The sequence below is a fragment of the Micropterus dolomieu genome, linkage group LG05, assembly GCF_021292245.1.
Source record: "Micropterus dolomieu isolate WLL.071019.BEF.003 ecotype Adirondacks linkage group LG05, ASM2129224v1, whole genome shotgun sequence".
In the NCBI taxonomy this organism is placed as follows: domain Eukaryota; kingdom Metazoa; phylum Chordata; class Actinopteri; order Centrarchiformes; family Centrarchidae; genus Micropterus; species Micropterus dolomieu.
In genome coordinates, this window is record NC_060154.1 from 23,623,936 (window position 1) to 23,637,391 (window position 13,456).

The 13,456-nt window shown below is 44.0% G+C and overlaps 1 protein-coding gene across 1 annotated transcript; it reads right to left on the reverse strand.

Moving 5' to 3' along the window:
* Positions 1-22: 22 nt before the first annotated feature.
* pfas (phosphoribosylformylglycinamidine synthase) lies at positions 23-12,445 on the reverse strand. Its single transcript, XM_046050410.1, has 28 exons — positions 12,296-12,445; positions 11,188-11,322; positions 10,856-10,991; positions 9,949-10,054; positions 9,653-9,851; positions 8,091-8,196; positions 7,854-7,994; positions 7,641-7,765; positions 7,433-7,561; positions 7,206-7,343; positions 5,843-5,971; positions 5,651-5,724; positions 5,409-5,565; positions 5,248-5,309; positions 4,972-5,133; positions 4,620-4,856; positions 4,280-4,510; positions 3,971-4,151; positions 3,784-3,867; positions 3,376-3,531; positions 2,554-2,673; positions 2,290-2,435; positions 1,999-2,206; positions 1,617-1,708; positions 1,407-1,521; positions 1,181-1,330; positions 901-1,041; positions 23-680 (listed from the first exon to the last, which is right to left on the reverse strand). The coding sequence occupies exons 2-28, from the start codon at positions 11,306-11,308 to the stop codon at positions 370-372; spliced, it is 3,957 nt and encodes a 1,318-aa protein (XP_045906366.1). The 5' UTR covers positions 11,309-11,322; positions 12,296-12,445; the 3' UTR covers positions 23-369.
* Positions 12,446-13,456: the final 1,011 nt, after the last annotated feature.

Genomic DNA, 13,456 nt, shown 5'->3' on the forward strand with positions numbered 1-13,456 from the left:
AACACACTACTACTACACATGCTTTTGTTTTATTCATTTATTTATTAGCAAATTTCATTTCTCAAGTTTCAGGAGAGCAACACTGATGTCAGCAGACCTGACTGGTTCATAACAGCTTTGTCAAATATACAGTGTTTGCAAGAAGGAACTGTATACAAAGTCAACAGGAAGCCACAAGTCTCAAAATCATAAAGTATTACAGCAGGCATCGGTAATAATGCAAAAAGACCAAGTACCACAGTAAGTAAAAACGGTGTATTGTGTAACGAAACAAAGTAATGAAACAGGCCTCACAGTTTCAGTTGACACACAATCCAACAAAGACAATAATACTACTTTGACAGCTTCAGAAACATAAACAGAGCATTCTCACTCTGTGTTGCTGCACCAGGCAGCTGCGTTGTTGAACATGCGTAGCCAGGGTGAAGGTGTGAGAGAAGGTCTCAAGTCCTTCGGAGCCCAGGGCCACTGCCAGCCCAGGGTGCAGCGCTCCGGGTGGGGCATCATGGCCAAGTGTCTCCCGTCCCTGGAGCAGAGCCCTGCGATGCCCAGCGGGGAGCCGTTAGGGTTCAGAGGGTAGTCTTCAGTGGGATGACCCTGGTCGTCAAGATAACGGAGGGGGGCGAGCCCACCAGAAATAATCTGGTCCTGGGCCTGTGAGCTACGGAATTGCATCAGACCTGCAAAAGGAAAGAGGTTTGCAGGAAAATCAATATTAAACACAGCTGCAGATAACAGAACATGCTGACCTTGTGACTTATGAGTCAGCAGAACGAGTCGTCGTTGTGCAAATTCAAAATGTCCACACTGAGTAACCTGTTGCTGCTCTATTCAGCAACAGCCACTCAGGTGTCAAGTTAAGGACTACTACTGTACCTGACTGACTCTATAATACTTTACCTTCTCCATGTGCCACCCAGACTCCCAGAGCTGAGCCCTCCATGCCTTTGAGCCAGATGGACGGGGACTCCTGGATCCCAATGCTGATGAAACGAGACTCAAATCTGCCGGACTTATTATGGGTCAGAACCACGTTGGTTTCTGAGGGAAAAGTAACATTTTAAACTTAACTGCAAAGGGACTTATTGCTGTTACATGGTCTAAATTCACTGTTGAGTATTGGTTTTCCCTTTTATTACTATTACAGGCAACATGGCTTTTTGTGTCTTTTCTCTCTTACCTGCTCCATCCTCGCCCTCTCCCACCCAGCCCAGCAGGGCGAGCAGCTGGCAGCCATTACACACACCCAGACTCAGTGTGTCGTGCCGGCGCCGGTAGCGATCAAACTCAGCCTTGGCCTTGGGGTTATATGCAACAGTAGCAGCCCAACCTATTATGAAGGATACATGGTGTTACACAAAAACAATTTGTATATCAAAGCGGCCTATGCGTGTGTGTTTATTTGCCTTTAGCTGATCCCAGAACGTCTGCGTAGCTGAATCCACCAACAAACACGACTGCTTTGAAAGAGTCTAGAGTCAGGGAGCCAGAGCACAGATCCTGCATGGTGACATCCCACACCTACACACAATTATACATAAATATAGACAAGAGTCATGCACACCAGCTATTGTCAACATACCGTATATCCAGTTAATAAAGCACTAATTGGTTACCTCAAAGCCGGCCATATGCAGAGACACCGACATCTCTCGGTCTCCATTACTGCCCTCTTCCCTGACCACAGCTACACGAGGTTGCCCTGCAGCTGAAAGAATAACACACATTAGAGAGATTAAAATAAAATTATCAAGCACTTAGTTGTTATAACAACTCAATAATGATGATGATTTTCATATCACTGCACTGAATACTTTGGTTTTTTCATGTTGGTAAGACAAATGTTAACTGGCACATGTTCTGACAAATTGTGAAGAGCTTATATTATTATTTCTAACGTTTTATAGACGAAATGATTAGGGTAATCATCAAAGAATACATGAAGGATTACTTGGTAATGAAAATAGCATAGCAGGTACCAATCCTGTTTGGTCTTACTTAGCTGGCTGCTGGTGGGCGATGCAGAGGCATCAAAAGTCAATTTGAAGTAAGGCTGTGTCCTCTTGGCAAGCCCTTCCTCTTCCTGTTTAACACAGATCTCATTGGCCTGGAGGTACTCCAGCTGGAAACTGGTGTCCTCCCATAATGTTCTGAGGTTAGGCAGCGAATCTCTCAGTACTTCCTGTCCATCCACACGAATACTGACCTGAAAGTGAGGGAAACAGAAAACAACGGTCACCACAGGTGATATTTAATCACTTGAGATGCATGTTGAGGTTGATGCTTTACCATAGCCTCTGGCCCGAAGTCGCAGGTTCTGCCGACACTATGGCACTGCACGCCTACGTCGCTGTATCGCTGGCACACTGTTTCTACATGGAGCTGCGAAACCTCCAGAACCAAACCCAGCTCCTCACTGAACAGCAGCTCCATGACTGTGCAGACAGATGTGGCAAAACACTGCATGAGATTATGATTATAGCTACACAGTTTGTGTCCTGTATGTGTGAATAGTGGCTGAAACCAAACCAAGAGACGCATCAGCTCACTAACCTCCAGCTCCTTGTGATGACAACTCAACAACAATTCCACGGTTTCCTGCAAACGCCATTTCTAGCAAGCAGGAAATGATGCCTCCATCGCTGATATCATGTCCTGCACTCAGCAGACGATCTGAAGGAACAGAAAAGACTCCAAATGTCGGTCTCTACTCACCCGTCTTCCAGTTTTCAAAGATAATTCACTTACAATCTACTTTACAATCTACTTTACAATGTAATTCTAACTGATTTACTGACTAGAAATATAACCATTTAAAATAAAAAGTTTGTCAGCAGGTAATAAAATGTCACAAAAATGATTGAGCCTCCAGGTCCTGCTGCTTTTTATTAGGAATGGGAATTTCGACCATTCTTGGAAAATTGGGCAGGAAGTTTATTTCCTCTGCAGCAGCAAACACAATACACAACAAACACTATTAGGCTGAAAGCTGAGCATCTAGCCCATCTCAGAGGGCTGAAGCCAAACTGAATGTGGCACACACACACACACATTACCGATGCCTGGTAGTGATGTGTTACTATTAGGCGCTAGTATATACACAGGGTGATATAGTGTTTAAGTTTATTTTTTATATTACAGTGAATCAAAAATCATGACCTATCCCTACTTTTTATCAACTTAAAAATACACAGTAAAACCACTAGGTGGCTGTGTATCACAATACAAAGTAATTGCCTTACAATTAGAGAATAAACTGAGTATGAAAAGAAAGCTAAAGAAAAGTTTGCTCCCTGACTGAACCACAGTAAACAACGCTAAACTTTTTATTCTCTTGCCCGGCAGGTAGCTCTTTGCCTGTGAGTCCAATCTGACCGTGAATAAGTGTCTGTGTGATGTTGAAGCAGGCAGTCAATAGTTCTGGCTGGTCCAGGTCAGGAGAGCAGTCTCCCAGCTGGCTGTAGCACTGAGCCAGGGCAGAGCCTCCCAGGCGATGGCGGCCTGGACTGAGAGGAACCCACAACAAAATGCCTGCAGACAGAGGACAAAGGGTCAGAGGAGCACGCGTGTGTGGGTTTTTTTTGTTTGTTTTAGAGAGAGAGAGAGAAAGATGTGTGGTCTGGGTGAGATTAAAATATATGTATTCCAAAGTCCTATTTCTGTGATTACAAACTGAGAACAAAACTATGAAGCAAATTGTTTTTCAAGCAAACTATGAAAATGAGCAATCTGATTGGAGTCTTTGTGTAGGTTTGTGTGTGTGTGTGTGTGTGTGTGAAATACCTTTGCCATCTGGATCCTCGAGGTCAGGCGTCACAGTGGCTGTGATGTCAGGACAAACAGCATATGCAGAAATAACCAGGGCACCTGAAACAGAAGCAGCAGGAAAGCTTCATTTTAAAGTTTAATTAGGAAAGACACACAAACACCTTTACAGACAGACAGACAGACACACACACAATGAGAGTACCTGGAGCTTTGACCGTCTCTTTCCCCACTCTAGCTGCCATACTTAGAGAGTCCTTGCCCCCATCGATGGCCACCCCGAGCTGACCCATGAGCTCACACATGGCTTTGCAGGCCTCCCACAGACAGACTCCCTCACCGGGCAACTTGGCAGCCCACATCCAGTTCCCACTACACTTCACATCCTGAAACACATGACCAAGAGATTTATCAAAATCATTTATTTTAAAGAAATAAAATTGTAATCTGTAATACCAATTCTAAGAGCAGGTCTACAGAGTTGTGATGATCACACTCTCCACTATCCGCTCACCTTCAGAGCTGTGACTCTGGCAAACACCAAATTGGTCAGAGCCTCTCCAACAGCCATGCGAGCCCCCGCTGCAGGACAGACCAGGCCTTTAATTGGCTGCTCCCCGACGGCAGTTGCTGCTCCCTCTAGACTGAACGGTGACAGTGCAACAACTGCCACGTCGGCCAGTGGGGTGTGAAGAGGGCCGACGCACTGTTGCTGGGCAACTAACCCAGTCACAGAGCGGTCCACCTAAGAGAGGGATGGAGCGAAGACGTGGAAAGTCACAAAGTGTCTTTACAAATGTACTGCAAAGATGGAAACTGTGTAAGACAGGAATGTAACACACACACACACACACCTTGTTGGTCAGGTAGCGTTTGGACGCCACAGCAGGCAAACGTAAAACTCTGTCCAGCGCATCTTTGACTTTCAAACCAGCAGGAAGAGCCAGTGGCTGATGGATTGGGACCAGACGCTCCATCTTAAACTCCTTCTGCGGCATCTTCCCCAGAACCCACTCCAGCTGCAGGTCGACAGGACTGCGCCCCTTGTTTGCTTGAGCCTCACTGCCTCCCTCATCATCCACCAGCACAATCTGTGGGAGAAACAAGATGGAAATAAACACAATGAACCTATTTGTGTGTCACTAAAGCTGGGATGATTAGTACAGTAGATGCGCATTAATCAACTTGATACAGGCTGAAACGTGCCTTGCCGTCTCCAGTGATGTTTCCCACAAAGTCAACAGGACACTTCTCCCTCTGACACACCCTCTCCAGGAAGCACCTGTCCGACGGACGGAGCAGGAGGGCGTTGCTCTCCTGATACTCTGCCCCCCACAGCTCCAGCACACTCAGTGTGGGGTCGCCTTTCTATAAAACAAAAGGCAGAGAGAGAAGAGGAAAGCAATGGGAGGGACATAAAATGAGAAATGGCAGAATGTGAATGTTTGTTTATGTTTGGAGCTGCGTTCCAGTGCCGAGTACCTTGAATCTACTGCAGTAGATTACAGCTCCTGCTGGCTCACTGAGCTCCTTAAGCACATTACCTGAAGAAGATAATATGATTCAATATGTTAACTCTTGTCTCATCATCTAAGCTTTACATAAATCCTGAAAAAAAAAGAAGAAAAGCCTATGTTTGGCACCGTTTCCTCCCGCCCCCTGATCATGTATACTGCAGATTGGGTTCCTGCCGCTTCTTTCCAGACACGCCCTGAGAGCGCGATTCATTTTCTGCTCCATCTCGGCATCCCCCCTCTGCACTGCACCCAGATCCCTGGCGCTGGAGTTGTCCCCCTGGACCTGCGAGCCAAAATTTATTTAAACAAACGTCTGCACCAGGTGAGGTCACTGCTGGCCTCCGTGTGATTTACTCTAGCGACCGTACTTGCACAGAGGAGGCCGCTCCTCCTCCCACACCGATTCTGTACACCGGCCCTCCGATCTTCACCACTTCCATTCCTGATCGACGGGTACAGCAGAGGAGCAGAGGGACACTGTGAGTCATTGATCGACATGTGTAAATATAGTCTCTGCATTGATTACACATGCACTCACACACTCTGAGTCAAAACATTACCAGTCTCTGGTTCTTCTTTCTTTACATGTGCGTCTTCAATAGAACCGAGCCCACCGCTGAACATGATTGGCTTAATCCACTCCCGCCGCTCTCCATTAGCCAGACGCATGCCAAACGAACGAGCAAAACCTTGAGGAGGGAATTAGAATTAATTTGAAAAAAAATGTCGAAACAATTCATTGTCAATCAATCTGTAGTCAGACAGAAAATGTATTATATCACATGATAACTGATCACTTGCCTTAGTCCTTTATCAAGTATAAACACCACCAAACATTGGCTGATTTCGTTTTCTCAAAAGTGAGAAGCTCGATTTTGGGCCAAACAAGCAAACTGAATTCATCACTTTGGGCCTGGAGATTGAAATTGCATTATGTATGTATGAATGTATGGAAGGATAGGTACTTTATTCATTCCTGAAAGATAATTGTAGTGTTGCAATAGCAGCGGCTAAGAAAATTAGAAAAATCTTTTTCCTATCCCTGCCCAGAGGGTAGTCACTGTATATTTTAATTGCAGTGGGCAGGAATTACTTCCTGGAGCATCCCTTCTTACTGCGGAGCTGAAGGAGTCTCCGACTTCGTTGTCTGACCAGGGGTTTGTGCAGAGCATGTATAGTATTATCCATAATTTTGAGCAGTTTGTGCAACATCCTTCTCTCCACAACCAGCTGGAGAGGCTTATGTGCAGTCCCCAGCAACATCTTGCTGCACACATTAAAGGACCTAGACTTCCTCAAGAAGTAAAGTCTGCTCTGTCCCTTCCTGTAGACAGCCTCAGTTTAGTCTGTTGTCAAGGTGAACACCAAGGTATCTGGAGCCATCCACCATCTCCAACTTTTCCCCAAGTGTAAATGGTGTTCAAATTAGTCCTGGTCCTCCTAAAGTCCACAAGTGGCAAAGTCTTCTGAGAGTTTCTGATAACCACCTGCTTCCCTCGCACAAACTGTGGTCTGTCCAACCCAGGAGGTTGTGGAGGTCTCTACCTGCATCTTTTGACAGGTAAGAGACAATCCAGCCTATGCTACTGTGGGAGTGTGTTTAAGGCACTGGGGAAATCAAAGAACATGATCCTCACAGTGTTACCAGCCTTTTCTAAGTGAGGGCTTGCAGAAGTAGCTAAATGATGGCGTCCTCGACACCCACCTCAGGGCGCTAGGTGAACTGCAGTGGGTCTAGGGAGGTGGTCACCTGAGGTCTGAGATGAGCCAAGACCAGTCTCTCCAGGACTTTTATTATGGGATGTTAAAAACACCAGTCTATGATCTTTGAGGCCAGATAGAGGACGGCTGTGTTAAAGTCCAAAACAAGCCCAAAATAAAATAAAATTAAGTCTATCTAGACATGGCTTTGGGGTTCCCTACCTGACAGAACAGGTTCTCCGAACTTGTTGCCGTAGTCTGAGGCTCCGTTACTGGCCTCAATTGCCACCTGCAGCGGAGGGGCAAAGCTGGACGGATACTCCCAGCCCTCTCCTTCAGACTCCCAGGGGAGAGCGTAACCTGGAGAGATGCACAGTGAGAAAGGACATTTTATTGATTATTGAATTAACAATTATGTCACATTTCAAGTGAGGAAAGTGAAGACACACCTGGTATGTGCAGGTTGCCAAAGCAGTACCCAGCAGTGCCGGCAATGACGTGTCCTCCCTGTCCAGCACTCTGGACATCTCTGATCCGACCTCCTGTCCCTGTGGTGGCACCGCTGAATGGTGCTACACCTGATGGTCAGATTGATAATTGATTATTTACAAAACAACACGAGGGGGTGGGTAAACACAATGTTGTGTGTGTTCTGACCTGTCGGGAAGTTGTGTGTCTCTGCAGTGAAGATGACATGTCTTAGTGAGTGCCGGGTCTCATACGGACTGGCTTGGGATGGATCTTTTGGGTAAACACACTCCAGCTCCATCCCTTTGATACCACTGAACACACACACACACACACACACACACATTTCACATTGAGTCAGTGTGAACAGAAACACACACACAATGCTGTTTCCACTCCTACCTGCTGTTGTCGCAGAACTTGATGACATTGTTCTGGTTGCTGTGCCGCTGGGTATCCATTATAAGACTGAAGAGAGTCTCCTTCTGCTCCTGCCCATCGATCTCCATCCGCCCCCGGAAGAACCAGTGACGACTGTGCTCGCTGGGACAAAGAAAAACATTAGAGCATTAAAAACCCAGGAACAAAAAACTACAGAGCTGAGCAACATGCACAACACAAAGCGGTCATGCTAATCACCTGTTGGACTGGGCCAGGTCAAAGCACTCCACACTGGTGGGGTTCCTTTTAATCCTCTGGAACATTGACGTGTAGTAGTCCAGATCCCAAGAGTCAAAGGCAAGACCTTTATTTAGAAAAACACATTATATGAATATATAAATATATCTATCTATATATCTGAATGAATGAATGAATGAATGAATGAATGAGAGAGAGAGAGAGATCTTGCTATCAAAAAGCAGCCACGACTGAAGATACATCTAAACACACACACACACACACACACAGTAAGCTCTTTAATTATCGTAAGTATCATACAGTCCTCTCTGCATGCTCTAAGACAACAGAAAGTATTTGACAAATTTTGGGTCTATGTACAATTATATTTAAGGCTTTCAACTTTTTAGAGACTGCACTGCTTTAAGATTTCACATCACTTAGACGAGTCCGTCTTCCCTCTCTTAAACACCATATTCAACATCATGCTCAAAGGGGGCAGCAAAATAGTGAAACTGAAATCAATCTGTCGGGGGAATTAATTGGCTGTAGTGTCATAAACTTCCAGATAGAAATAATCTCCTTTGAAATAATCTCCTCAGTTCACCGACTGAGCATGGGAGAGCCCACAAAGTGTGCACTCACATTTTTCTCATCTATTTGAGCAGCTTGTGAATATTAACAAAGCTGGGCAGAAGTGATCATACCACGTCCTGTCGCGGTAGGCAGTGTCAGTTTAAAAACTGTTCATTATAAAGAGAGGAATAACCGGTGGCTGTCAGTACATAAGAAATGTATGTATTGCACTTTTGGTGCATATGGGTTAGAGCTGAGATGATTAGTAGATTCACTGATGAGTCAATATGTCGATCGACAGAGAATTGATCACAAATTTGGTACATATGCCCAAAAGTACCTTCATTTCTATTGTGAGGATGCTTCTTTTTGGATTATCTTATGTTGTAGTAAAGTTAACATCTTTGTGGCTTTTTGAAGACATTAACCTGGGCTTAGGGAAAGTGTAATGGACATTTTACAGATGTTTTATTTATACATTTATATTTGTCAGGTTAATTCATAATGAGAATATAATAATCAGTTGCAGGCCTAAATAGAGTAGTAGAAAGTAAAATGGTTTAATTCTGACTATATTTGCACTCTTGACCCAAAAGTCAACCATGTCTTTATATGTGTAGCTTTGTAGTTCAGTATGTGACTTTCCATTAAATGGAGGGAGCCCTTTTCTCTTTATGAGCTTCATTTGCTTTCACGTGACATCAGACCAACACTAAACACACGCATGCACGCGTTATTTAATCAGCGGCATCACTGCTGTCCTGTGACTTTAACCAGCTAAGTAATAATGCCATGCATCATGTGACATTATTACCTCCACCAGGGGACACAGTGTACTCACAGACAGCTGCAAGACTGAAAAGAGGCATCAAGAAAAGAGAAAAGAGAGGAAGGTTACGGCACATTAAGGACGATAAGAGAACAACAGTAAAAAGATAGAAAGAGGCTGAAGCAGAACGGCGCTGAGAGAAACTCCACTAATTTAGAAATTGTTTAGAGAGTCTAACCCAGATCATTGTTTGCCATCTCCAAGGCTGCACGACCCTTCCCCAGGATGTCCACCTCAAACACTGGCAGTGGTTTGGTTTCCACAGCGAAGGAGGTGATGGGTTGCTGATAGATACATTCTGTCATACTGTCATACAGACACTCAATCAGCTCCTTTATGTCTCCGCTGAGCTCGGTTACGCTCTCTCCATTCTTTGGCTGGAGGGAAGAGAGACAGACATCATCAGAAGCACAAACATGAAATGAAAACCAACCCAGTGCTCCAAAAAGGATTTTTCTGTATGTGTGTACAAACCTTGATTAGAAACCTGCGAGACAGCTCGACCCGTGTGACATTAGTGAGGCCGGCACTCTGGCAGATGGACACGGCGTTAGTGGACCAGGCGGTGGAAAAGTTCAACCTGGAGAGCAAAACAGCAATGACATAAATAACAACAGTTTGAAGACATTTTCTCCTGTTGGACTTTGATGTCTGCCTCACTAGCCTTAAGTTTCTCAAATTTATGATTTAAAAAAAGATAATTTCTTGGAATCCTTAACAGTCTAGAAATCGTACCATATGGTTGCTTTTTGCCAAATGAAATTCATGAGAACACAAATCATGTTTGCCCACAGTCCGTCTGACAGTTATTTCCATATAACCCTCCAGTGGACAAAGTGAACATCTCTGCATCTCTGTAACACGACAATATTTAATTTAAAGGTTCAGTGTGTAGGTTTTAGTGGCATCTAGTGGTGAGGGTTGCGTACTGCAACCTACAGCTCAGCCACTGCTCACCCATCCCTGCAAGCGTGTAGGAGAAGCAATGGAGGCTGACGGCTCTTGTGCTAACTAATACGTTGTGGTCCCTATTTCACTTCTATTGTTACTTCTAGCAAACCAGACGACGACGACTACTACTACTACTACTACTACTTCTTCGTACGCATGTATTCAACATAGTGACGAAACACGCTCTGTAAAGCAGTTTGACCGTTTGGGCTGTAAAAACATGGCGTATTTTGCCTTAACAAATATTGCACCTCCTGCAATATAAAATTGCAATTTTGATAAAATTTCATTTAATTGTTCAACCCAAGTGATGACCACTGAGTCATAAGCATTAGAGCACAATCTGCTAATGAAGACTGTAAGATGCTTCTGAAAACTCCAGTAACTGGGATTTCATTGAGCCACCAAGACTGCGTGGGTGCAGCAGTACCTGGGTCCGATCTCCACCAGTTTCTCCCCGCTCCCCTCTGTGAGGTTTGGTTTGTCAGAGAGCGGCTCTGCCTGCAGGGGAGGGCGAAACAACCACAGGAGAACCTCCTTCTGATCGGCACTGAGACTCTGGCAGCCTGCAGCAGAGGGCAGGAGGAAACAATCACAACATGGCAAAATGGAAAAGACAGAGGGTGTGTGGAAAATGTCTCATGGCTACACAAGGTGAATCCACGTGTGTCACATTCTTCACGATTGCTTTGGTCTTCACGGCCTCTGCATCTTCAATTATTAGTATTGTCACCACCAACAGACACACTGTTACACACTCACCTGTCAGCTCCACATTGTAGCACAGCTCGGTGGTGATTAACAGCTTTGAATAGAGCTTGGTTGCCCTCTGTAAGGCTCGCCCATACACAGCTTCGTTACTGTAGAACCTCAGTACAGCCATGACTGATGGAGAGACTGAAACAAATATTCAGTGTCAACGATGATGGATTGCAGGCATCATCTGTCGTTTACATTGATTTACCCCATCTCACTAAATCAGAGGCTAAATGTCTATAGTGATGATCAATGATAAGTAAGGATTCCCACATCTTCTCACTGAGGCTGACCTTTGTCTCCAGATCCGTTCAGATCAAGACAAAACAACTAACAGACAGCAGGCCACTCATGACACTGTACAAAGCCTGCCGCCGAGACCCTACTCTCTAGGTTCTCAGTGTTCAGACCAGACAATGATTACATTACGTGTTGATGCAATGTTTAGAATCGCCATCGCCTGATGGTTTAAATCAAGTTAATCAGTTTAGTTTAGTTTTAAAAATCAAAAATCATATCAATACAGAAAAGTGTTATCACTGCTTCTATCATGTGACAATCACTTTCCAAGAAGCTGTTTGTATTCTGATCTAAAATCATAGTACAAACATAATGCAACATCAGTCAGTCCTGGTCTGATAGCTTATTCATTGAGTTACCAAGATAAATGTATATCTAAACAAACACACCCTGAGCCTCCTGACAACTGGATCACTGATTGTGAGCATGTTTCAGGTCACTCACTGCATGGTCAGGAGCTTTCTGTTAGTCCTTAACCACATGGAGAAGACTGTAGGACACAGGCACGCACACACCTCTTTACCTACACAGATTGTGATGTGACCGGTCTACAGCAGAAACATGGAGGATATAACTTCGTAATGTGTCTCAAGTGACATGAGACATCATCGAAATGGTGCTCGGGGGGTTCCTGTTTGTTAACAAACAATTGGGGCTGTTTTGTTTCTCCCACCTAAAGTTACTTGCGGGGAAGCAAGTGGCTAATAAGGTTACCAGAGTTAGCAGAGAGCTAGTTAGTAAGGTTAGCTTAACTTACGTCGCAACTTCAGCGGTTGAGTCTTTGTTTGGGATGTAAAAATGAGATGCCGCTTACCTCTGGTGTCCCGGAGAAACGTGTGCTCCTTCTGAATGGGCTGGAGGGAAGGTGGTCTGGTTGGTGAGGTCTGCAGACTGACAGGACAGGATGTGATGGATAGACCTCCACACCCACGTGGTAGCAGCTCAGCTGTGTACGCATGCGCAGTTGCTACCCTAGTACACTGGATTTTCACTGAGTTGTTACCACAGACTGTATATAAAAACGGGACTAAAACTACTAATTACTCTTTCACTAAGTTTAAAAAGACTTTGCATTCTTGAAGTAAAATTGTCTAACTGGGACGTTACCCGCAACGATCTCAACTGTATTATGGATGTTGTAGTTTTCAGTTTACCAGTTACGCCAAATGAATATGAAGTGGTTTTTGATGCTGTGCCAAGGAGTGTGCTGCAACTTCTTCGAGGTTCGGTTAGTGAGGTCTCAAGGACCCAACCATTTAATAGTAGTATATTCCTTGGAGATATTGACATTACTAAAAATAAATGTTCAAATAAACATATAAGGAACTGCATACAAGGCATAACTCTGTGTCCAGGCAGACTCTTTTGGACTTCTGGAAAAATTAATTGGCAGAGGCAAATGTGGCTTATTGTAGACAAATTCTGTCTTAACAACAAAGTAAAAGAGGTTTCCTTCAAGATATTACATCGTATATATCAGCTAAAAAAGACGTTTGAGAGATTTAGATTGAATATTGAGTATTCCTGCACTTTCTGTAGATTATATGAAGAATCAATTTATTTATTTAGTCATTTATTTCATCAATGTATATCATGTAGAATGTTTTGGTGGGATGTTGAACTTTATATGAAAAAAGAAAACTAGACAAACGTTTCAACTTCAGGAAAAGGACATTCTTATATGTTTTGAAAGAAACGAGAAGGAAAAAGAGGTAATTTTTTTGTACAGTTGGTAATAGTATTGGGGAAATTCCACATCCACAAGAAAAAATGGACTGACTCCAAACCACACTTTGGACACTTCCTCCAAGAACTGCATCAGTATAGCACCACAATTAAAAACGTTAAGAACAAGAAGGCAATCAAAACTAACTGTGTGTTTGACAAATTTCTTTTGGACAGATGATATATTACTTTGAATCGATGTTACCCTTATTTTATTTAAATTTTTATTTATTTCGCTATGTCCTTCCTT